This window comes from Danio aesculapii, chromosome 18 (assembly GCF_903798145.1).
Source record: "Danio aesculapii chromosome 18, fDanAes4.1, whole genome shotgun sequence".
NCBI lineage: Eukaryota > Metazoa > Chordata > Actinopteri > Cypriniformes > Danionidae > Danio > Danio aesculapii.
In genome coordinates this window covers 23,942,817-23,952,816 of record NC_079452.1, presented here as the reverse complement: position 1 = coordinate 23,952,816, position 10,000 = coordinate 23,942,817, and the positions used below count along the sequence as shown (strand labels likewise).

The window sequence follows — 10,000 nt, the reverse complement described above, 5'->3', positions numbered from 1 at the left end:
AATTTGACTAATTTCTTCTGAAGGTGAAAACAAAACAAAATATTTCACTTGCTCTAAGAATTTTTGGATATTTTGACTAGAAATGAGACAAAGCAAAGTAGGAAAAGCATATTTTGCATTGTGATTATTCCATTTCTGTAGCTGAATACTGTTAGACCGATCAGAAAGCCATCATATTGTCACACATGTTGTCTTGTGAAACTGTATTCATATCACAATATTTATCACAGAAAAATAAAATATTACAATAGCCCTGGCCCACACACACACACACACACACACAAACACAGGCGCTTGAGGAAACAGGATGAGTGTGAGCACTTACGGACGATGCACTGGTTTCCTCCGGTCAGGGTTTTCCATCCAGGACAGCAGTACGCATGATGACGAGACCCACACACATTTGGCCTGAAAGTCAGTCAGAAAACACCAGATTAACTGAGGAGAGGTCAAACACTCATAAACAATCACACACACACACACACACACACACACACACACAGTATGACATGCAGTATGACATGATTGATTAGCACTATTAGGAAAGAATTTATGGTCACACACTTCATTTTAAGGTTCAACTCTCTTAACTCTTAACTATGACTTTTTCTTCAATAAATCCTAATTTGCTCCTAATCAATAGTTATTAAGGTAGTTTAGTTATTGGGTTAGGGATGTAGAATAAGATCATGCAGAATATGTTGTTTATAAGTACTAATAAGCTGACGATATCTTCAGATATCTGATGATATCTGGCCCCTGAAGTGTTATCAAATGTATTCATTTTGATTGATTGGAATGAATAAATCATGCATACAATAATACAAATTTATATATAAACTTGTATATGCACATTACATGCATGTAATAAACAAACTACAAGCAGCTGAATGCAATTAGGCAAAGATAAAAGTGAAATAAACAGTGCATGCTCTGTGGTTTTGAATAGGTAAATGTAAAAATGACACTGCAATATATCTATGCATTGTGACTATTGTGGATGCACACACTGCGATATCAATGCTGAAACCACAGATATTCAGAGTGCAGATGCACTTCACTGTTTTCACACATCAACACCATCACTCTGAAACAGCTTTAAATGCATGCAGGTTTCCAGTGAGTAAATAATGACTGTCATCTGTTTTTCCAGAACACTGCAACTATAATGTCGTTGTGTCTAACAATAGTTTCTGTGTCCAAAACTCTTATTTACAGCAAGAATCAACTGATGTCATATTAGAGTATTAAACAGACTGAAGATAAACATCCTGAAACCATCTTTATATTTTACACATTTGACAGCAAGAGTTTTCAGTCACATTAAATGTTATCGCTAATAAGCAGCGCTCAAAATAAGTGTTTAATTATACGCTGAATGATGTGGGAACATTAAATGACTGTATTTTAGGAAACATTACGACTTTAATGGCATCTAATGTGTAATCAGTGCATTAAAATAAACAAGTCTGTACATTTAATTACTGTATATACAGAAGCAAAGTCTAATTATTACAGGAGAAAATCAGAGGGGCAATGAAATATACAATAAAAGCAAGATGTTCATTCATTCATTCATTCATTTTCTTTTCTGCTTAGTCCCTTTATTAATCCGGGATCGCCACAGCGGAATGAACCACCAACTTATCCAGCGCATGTTTTATGCAGCGGATGCCCTTCCAGCTGCAACCCAGTACTGGGAAACACCCATACACACTCATTCACACACATACACTACGGACAATTTAGCTTACCCAATAAAAGCAAGATGTTAATAGAAATAATTCTATTCCATCCTAATATATATCCATTATTAATTAGGTTTGTGTATTAATTAGGTTTGTATTTTTATGTATTTTTTTAATCCTATAATTATATTTTTGGCATTTTAATCTAACAGATGTTTTTTTAAATTGTAAAATAATGACTGTCATCTGATTTCCAGAACACAGCAACTAAAACGTCATTGTGTCTAACAATAGTTTCTGTGTCCACATCTACAGCAAGAATTATTTCACGTCATAATAAAAGATTAAATACCACAGATTAACCCCAAACATCCTAAAATCATCTTAAATCCATATATTTTTTACAAATTTACTTTGATTTTTCATCATTTCAAATTAAATCACTGATAAACACCGCTCAAATAAGTAAATTATTTTAAATAATTATATTTAATTAAACAAAATAATATGTACAATGTCTATATGTTATGCTGAGAACCTTAATAGACGTCTTATTATCAGTACATTATTTAAAAACATTAAGATAGACACTTCAGTGGAATCTAATGTGTATTCAGTGCATTACAATTAAATAGGTTTCTTCATTTAATTATATGCGGACACAATTTCTAACTAATTCAGAGAAGTCATAAAATAGAAAAGAAAAAAAAGCAAAATACAAATAGAAATAATTCTGTTATATTCTGATAAATACACTGTTAATTAAGACTGTGTGTTAATGTGTCGTCTTTAAACTCATTTATGTATTTTGTGCGTTTTTTTTATCCTATAACTAAATATTTGGCATTTCAGTACGATTATTGATTCATTAGGCTAACATCTCCAAATTTATTACATTTTTTTATTTTGTACAATGTAAAAAAAGATTCCAAACAAAGACTTCAGGATTTTACAAGACAAACAAGAAACAGAACTATTCAAAGCAGCACTTGTTTCCAAAACTGTTATTATTATTAATAGAAAAATAGAGTGCTTTGATATTAAATGATCTTGAGCTTGATATGACTTTCTTGCTGTCTAATGTGAAAAATATAAAGATTTAAGATGATTTTCAGTGTTTTTCAGAATTTGTATTATGACGGAAATTATTTTATCTGAATGTGATTTTTAGATAATCTGTATTTCTATAGTGCTTTTATCAACGTAAAAATCATTCACAACAGAGACTGAGACTTTACAACACAAAGAGTAAACAGAACTATCAAAACAGCACTTGTCTGTTTCCAAAACTATTATTATTATTATTATTATTATTATTATTATTATTATTATTATTATTATTATTATTAATATTATTATTATTATTATTATTATTATTATTATTATCTTGTATACAGCACTTGTCTGTTTAAAAAAACTGTTATTATTATTATTATTATTATCTTGTATACAGCACTTATCTGTTTAAAAAAAACTGTTATTATTATTATTATTATTATTATTATTATTATTATTATTATTATCTTGTATACAGCACTTGTCTGTTTAAAAAAAAACTGTTATTATTATTATTATTATTATTATTATTATTATTATTATTATTATTATCTTGTATACAGCACTTGTCTGTTTAAAAAAACTGTTATTATTATTATTATTATTATTATTATTATTATTATTATTATTATTATTATTATTATTATTATTATTATCTTGTATACAGCACTTGTCTGTTTAAAAAAACTGTTATTATTATTATTATTATTATTATTATTAATATTATTATTATTATTATTATTATTATTATTATTATCTTGTATACAGCACTTATCTGTTTAAAAAAACTGTTATTATTATTATTATTATTATTATTATTATTATTATTATCTTGTATACAGCACTTATCTGTTTAAAAAAACTGTTATTATTATTATTATTATTATTATCTTGTATACAGCACTTATCTGTTTAAAAAAAACTGTTATTATTATTATTATTATTATTATTATTATTATTATCTTGTATACAGCACTTGTCTGTTTAAAAAAACTGTTATTATTATTATTATTATTATTATTATTATTATTATTATTATTATCTTGTATACAGCACTTGTCTGTTTAAAAAAACTGTTATTATTATTATTATTATTATTATTATTATTATTATTATTATTATTATTATTATCTTGTATACAGCACTTGTCTGTTTAAAAAAACTGTTATTATTATTATTATTATTATTATTATCTTGTATACAGCACTTGTCTGTTTAAAAAAACTGTTATTATTATTATTATTATTATTATTATCTTGTATACAGCACTTGTCTGTTTAAAAAAACTGTTATTATTATTATTATTATTATTATTATTATTATTATTATTATTATTATTATCTTGTATACAGCACTTGTCTGTTTAAAAAAACTGTTATTATTATTATTATTATTATTATTATTATTATTATTATTATTATTATTATCATTATTATTATCTTGTATACAGCACTTGTCTGTTTAAAAAAACTGTTATTATTATTATTATTATTATTATTATTAATATTATTATTATTATTATTATTATTATTATTATTATTATTATTATCTTGTATACAGCACTTGTCTGTTTAAAAAAAACTGTTATTATTATTATTATTATTATTATCTTGTATACAGCACTTATCTGTTTAAAAAAAACTGTTTATTATTATTATTATTATTATTATTATTATTATCTTGTATACAGCACTGTCTGTTTAAAAAAAAACTGTTATGATTATTATTATTATTATTATTATTATTATTTTTATTATTATTATTATTATTATTATTATTATGATCTTGTATACAGCACTTGTCTGTTTAAAAAAACTGTTATTATTATTATTATTATTATTATTATTATTATTATTATTATTATCTTGTATACAGCACTTGTCTGTTTAAAAAAACTGTTATTATTATTATTATTATTATTATTATCTTGTATACAGCACTTGTCTGTTTAAAAAAACTGTTATTATTATTATTATTATTATTATTATCTTGTATACAGCACTTGTCTGTTTAAAAAAACTGTTATTATTATTAATATTATTATTATTATTATTATTATTATTATCTTGTATACAGCACTTGTCTGTTTAAAAAAACTGTTATTATTATTATTATTATTATTATTATTATTATTATTATCATTATTATTATCTTGTATACAGCACTTGTCTGTTTAAAAAAACTGTTATTATTATTATTATTATTATTATTATCTTGTATACAGCACTTGTCTGTTTAAAAAAACTGTTATTATTATTATTATTATTATTATTATTATTATTATTATTATTATTATTATTATCATTATTATTATCTTGTATACAGCACTTGTCTGTTTAAAAAAACTGTTATTATTATTATTATTATTATTATTATTATTATTAATAGAAAAATAGAGTGCTTTGATATTAAATGATTTTGAGCTTGATATGACTTTCTTGCGGTCTAATGTGTAAAATATAAAGGTTTAAGATGATTTTCAGTATGTTTGGGAACTTTTATTATGACAGAAATTAATTTATTTTAATGTGATCTTTAATGCATCATGTAAAAATCATTCCCAATAAAGACTTTGAGATTTTACAACACACACAATAAACAGAAGTATCAAAACAGCACTTGTCTGTTTCCAAAACTGTTATTATTAGTGTTTTGACATTGTTTGCGTGTGGTAAACCCAGTTCCCACAGCCTCAGAGCTGCTTAATGACAGTTTTACCGCAGTGTTTATGGTAAATTCTGTGTTTTACCCCTTCAGGACGTCCTGCCCGCCGCCCCGCCGCTTCGCCCGCTTCGCTCTCGGCTGCTCCGCGGCTCCGTTCTGCGTCTGCGCAGTTCCGTCTGCTTTCTGCGTCTGCGCAGTTGCGTCTGCGCCTGCGTCGAGCGTCTGCGCAGGCGCACACAGCGACAAGAGCGCTGAGAGTCCTGCCGCGAGCACGAGCAGCCGCCTCATCCTGAGCGCGCTCCCGCTACACGACCAACAACTCACTTTAAAAACAAAAGTGGAGAAAGAAACACAAAGTTGACGACAAATAGAGCACTTTAATGAATATAAATATGAAACAATGAAGAAGAGGGAAAGACTTGAGGAAAGACTGAAGGACAGAAAGTTTGAGTACCTCAGTAGATGATGAAGAAGATGATGAAGAAGAGTCCTCCAGTGAGTGTGCGCAGATGAAGCCTTCAGAGAGCCGGAATGCAGCTGTCAGAGGAGAAGAGGAGAAGAAGAAGAGGAGGAAGAGAAGAAGAGCGCAGGACTGAGAGTCTGTCTGTCTGCATGAACGCGCATCTGCTCATAGCGCGCCACCGCTGAGAATGCGCGCGCCCGCGATCTCGCGAGAACCCGCGCGGGTACGAGACACAAAACCAGTCCTGAAGAATATTAAAACTATAATCAATCAAATTATAACCATGTAATCGAAAACAAAAACGAGTATATTACATTTTCCAGCGGATTCCTCCTCTTCAGCTTTCCCATGAGGATTTATTTCAGAAAGTCTCACTTCAAGTGATATGAGCAGCATCAGACAGAACCATCCTGAGATTTCTGTGCAGGGAATCTGAGGATTGATGGGGAATGATTTTGGAAATATGGTAAGAAAAAGCTTCAAATGTGAAATGAATAATAATATTTAAGATTCAAGAGCTAATTACTGTAGATCCACTTGTTTAGCAAACAAAGCAAGTCTCTCATATAATAATATATCTACTAAAAGACTGAAAACAGTACTTTACAAACTGCATTGTACATAAAAACATACAAACGTTTGAGTATTAGCTATACAAATACTGAAGTCAATATAAAAACTGAATACATACTGTTGGTCAGAATTATTAGCCCCCTTGTTTAGTTTTTCCCCAGTTTCTGTTTATCAGAGAGCAGATTTCTCCAACACATCTCTAATCATAACTGGTTTTAATAACTCATCTCTAATAACTGATTTATTTTCTCTTTGTCATGATGACAGTAAATAATATTAGACTAGATATTCTTCAACACACTAGTTATTCAGCTTAGAGTCACATTTAAAGGCTTCACTGTTATCAGACATACTGTGAACATGTCCTTGCTCTGTCAAACATCATTTGGGAAATATCTAAACAAGAAAAATAAGTGAAAGGGGGGCTAATAATTCTGACTTCAGCTGTATATTTATACACACACATTTACTCAAGTAAATAAATCCATCAAACACATAAACCTGTGGATTTGGGTCTAATTATAAGTGATGGAACAAGTGAAAGTAGATATGAGGAGAAGCCCGATTTAAAGCACAGAGGTTTATAAAGCTCAGATAAAAGCGTGAGAACATGAAAGCTTCAGTGAGGGACAGAAATACTGGATGAAGCATCTAACATATCCAGTGACTCTCCATGGAAAGTGCTCGGCTGCGATTATAGAAAAACCCATTCCTCACTGATCGCGATGTACGGTTTTTATTTGTTTTGTTGTTCACTTATAATAATATCACAATATTCTCACAGTATTTACTAATATATATTTGTATTATTTAAATTAAATACAGATGTTCACTGCACGCCACCGCTGAAAACGAGCACGATTGTAGAATTGTATTTGGGGGCTGAACAGTGGCGCAGTGGTTAGCACATTCGCCACAGCAAGAAGGTCGCTGGTTCGAGTCCCGGCTGGGTCAGTTGGTGTTTGCATGTATGCATGTTCTCCCTGTGTTGGTGTGGGTTTCCTCTGGGTGCTCCACAGGAAAAAAACATATGGTAAAAGGGAATTGGGTGAGCTAAATTGGCTGTAGAGTAAGTGTGTATGGGTGTTTCCCAGCTGGAGGGGCATTCATTTATTCATTTTCTTGTCAGCTAAGTCCCTTTTATTAATCCGGGGTCGCCACTGCGGAATGAACCGGCAACTCATCCAGCACGTTTTTACGGATGCCCTTCCAGCCGCAACCCATCTCTGGGAAACATCCACACACACTCATTCACAATGGACAATTTAGCCTATCCAATTCACCACATGTCTTTAGACTGTGGGGGAAACTGGAGCACCTGGAGGAAACCCACGCGAATGCAGGGAGAACGTGCAAACTCCAAACAGAAACGCCAACTGAGCCAGCCGAGGCTCGAACCAGTGACTTTCTTGCTGTGAGGCACTACCTACTGCGCCACTGCGTCACCCTGCTGGATGGGCATCCGCTTTGTAAAACATGTGCTGGATAAGTTGGCGGTTCATTCTGCTGTGGCGCCCCTGGATTAATAAAGGGACTAAGCCAAAGGAAAACGAATGAATGAATTGTATTCGGTTCAGTTTCACACAACTCCAACTGCTCTACACCGAACCAGTTAAAACAAACCAAACAACAGTCACATGACAGCATCCACATCAGTCATTAGCTAGACGAATTCCCAGAGCTGTATTTTGATTGGTCAGAATTAACACGTGGGAAACTCACATGCACAACCTGCAGAAGTTAACAGAGTGGAGGAAAAGCAGTGAATGGAGCTCTTCAAAGCCGTGAAACAATTGAACTGATTGCTTCACAAAATGATTCGCTGCTCCATAGTGCTCGAAACACCACATGCTAGTGACACCTGCTGGTCAGAACCGTGTAAATACACCAAAACTCAGGCAGAAAACATATGGTCGGTACACACCAATCCGACACCAAACTACCACCACTGACGAAACACAACTGTGTTGTCGGCCCACATCTGGCTTCATCTGGACTAAGAAGCTGCCCATGAACAGACCAAACAGACCAAAGCCGACTGATTCAAGAGCGCCCATTCTGTGCCTGCTGGGGAGGGCATGTGTTTCCACACCAGCAGGGGGCAGTGTCTGCTTTCCCATTCAGTTACAGCAAAACAGCACAGAACTTCAAATGCACACTTGCAAAGTATAAACAATGCAGCGTTTACCACCATTATCACAGCAATAGTCTCTAACCACAGAGAGAATCATCCATATCGTTTGCAGATATTTGGAAAATGTGAAATTACAGTGAATGAGTGTGTATGGGTGTTTCCCAATACTGGGTTGCAGCTGGAAGGACATCCGCTGTGTAAAATATATGTTGGAATAGTTGGCGGTTCATTCTGCTGTGACGACCCCAAATGAATAAGGGACTAATGATATAGTATGAAATATTTGTTTCTATATACATATAGTATTTATTTTTATGTATAGTATGTGTGTGTGTGTTTATTAATATATTATTAATAATTATTAAATTAATATATATATTATTAATAAATACACACACGTTTATCTTGGCTGTGATTAATCGTGATTTAACAGCAGTAATTCTTTAACTTTTCCTCAACCCTGAATAACACTGAAGGTTTTTCACAGTAATGCAGCCCTTATTCAGTTCAGTTCACGTTTCTTTATATAGTGCTTTTACAATGTAAAAGACTTCACATTGACGACGTGAAAAACTGGAGAGAAACCAGGCTTAGTTGAGCATGATCATTTCTCCTCTGGCCAAACTTCCTGTGTGGAGCTGCAGTCCAGGTGCTGGAGGCTGGAGAACGCTGCAGGTGGGAGTCGTCACCTGCGGGTGATCAGGCTGGCCCACAGGATCAATCGCCGTGTTTCCACTATCGCGTCTAAAGCGAGTGAGCCAAGGCCAGTCGCGTTTCCACGGTCACTTCTGGGGCCTGATCAGGCCAATGCGGGGCTTTCTCAGGGCAAGCGGCCAGCCTTTTTCGGCCCGCCGAATACCTTTGGCCAAAGAGGGCCAGCTAGGGCTTTGGGGCGGAGTGAAAGGACAGACAGACTTTGCCCGAGTCTGGTGAAGATGGCGTGCCGTCATTACACTAGTTTTTCGATTGCACAGGAGAGCATGTGTCAAACAAATAAATAAAGAAGGGAAAGAAAACATCTAGCTGGTGAATTTAAGATTAAAACACCTTATAGGCTAGGGGTCTTCTGCTTATGAGCGCTCTTATGATTCTCTTTTAAATGTAAGAGTGTTGCATGAAATAATAGAGTATCTTAATTTAGAAGTGGCTTTTCTTTGCTGCGTCCTCCTCCATGTTTTACTAACACATAATAATCTTTACACCATATTAAACACACAGCAGACAGTAAAGGTTGTGGAGGGTTTTTGTCAAGTTTAAAAGGTGTGTTTGTGCATGATGCGTGTGCATTAGATGCTTGTATGTGTGTGAGGGACCGGGCAAAAGAGCACTCACTTCACAGCTCTGTTGCGAGCGCCTTCTTTCATTTGTATTTATTTTGGAGATAATACACAATATGAACACAACAGAAGGACTTTACTAATG

General features: G+C 32.9%; 1 protein-coding gene across 1 annotated transcript in view; it reads right to left on the bottom strand.

The window, feature by feature from the left end:
- LOC130245334 (fibrillin-1-like) overlaps positions 1 to 6,032 on the bottom strand; it is a 186,981-nt gene extending 180,949 nt beyond the window's left edge. Inside the window, exons 1-3 of the mRNA XM_056478002.1 lie at positions 5,863 to 6,032; positions 5,494 to 5,731; positions 326 to 408 (exon numbers count right to left, since the gene is read on the bottom strand). Of these exons, the coding sequence (XP_056333977.1) occupies positions 326 to 408; positions 5,494 to 5,696 (286 nt within the window). The 5' untranslated portion in view covers positions 5,697 to 5,731; positions 5,863 to 6,032. The remainder of the gene's footprint in view (positions 1 to 325; positions 409 to 5,493; positions 5,732 to 5,862) is intronic.
- Positions 6,033 to 10,000: the final 3,968 nt, after the last annotated feature.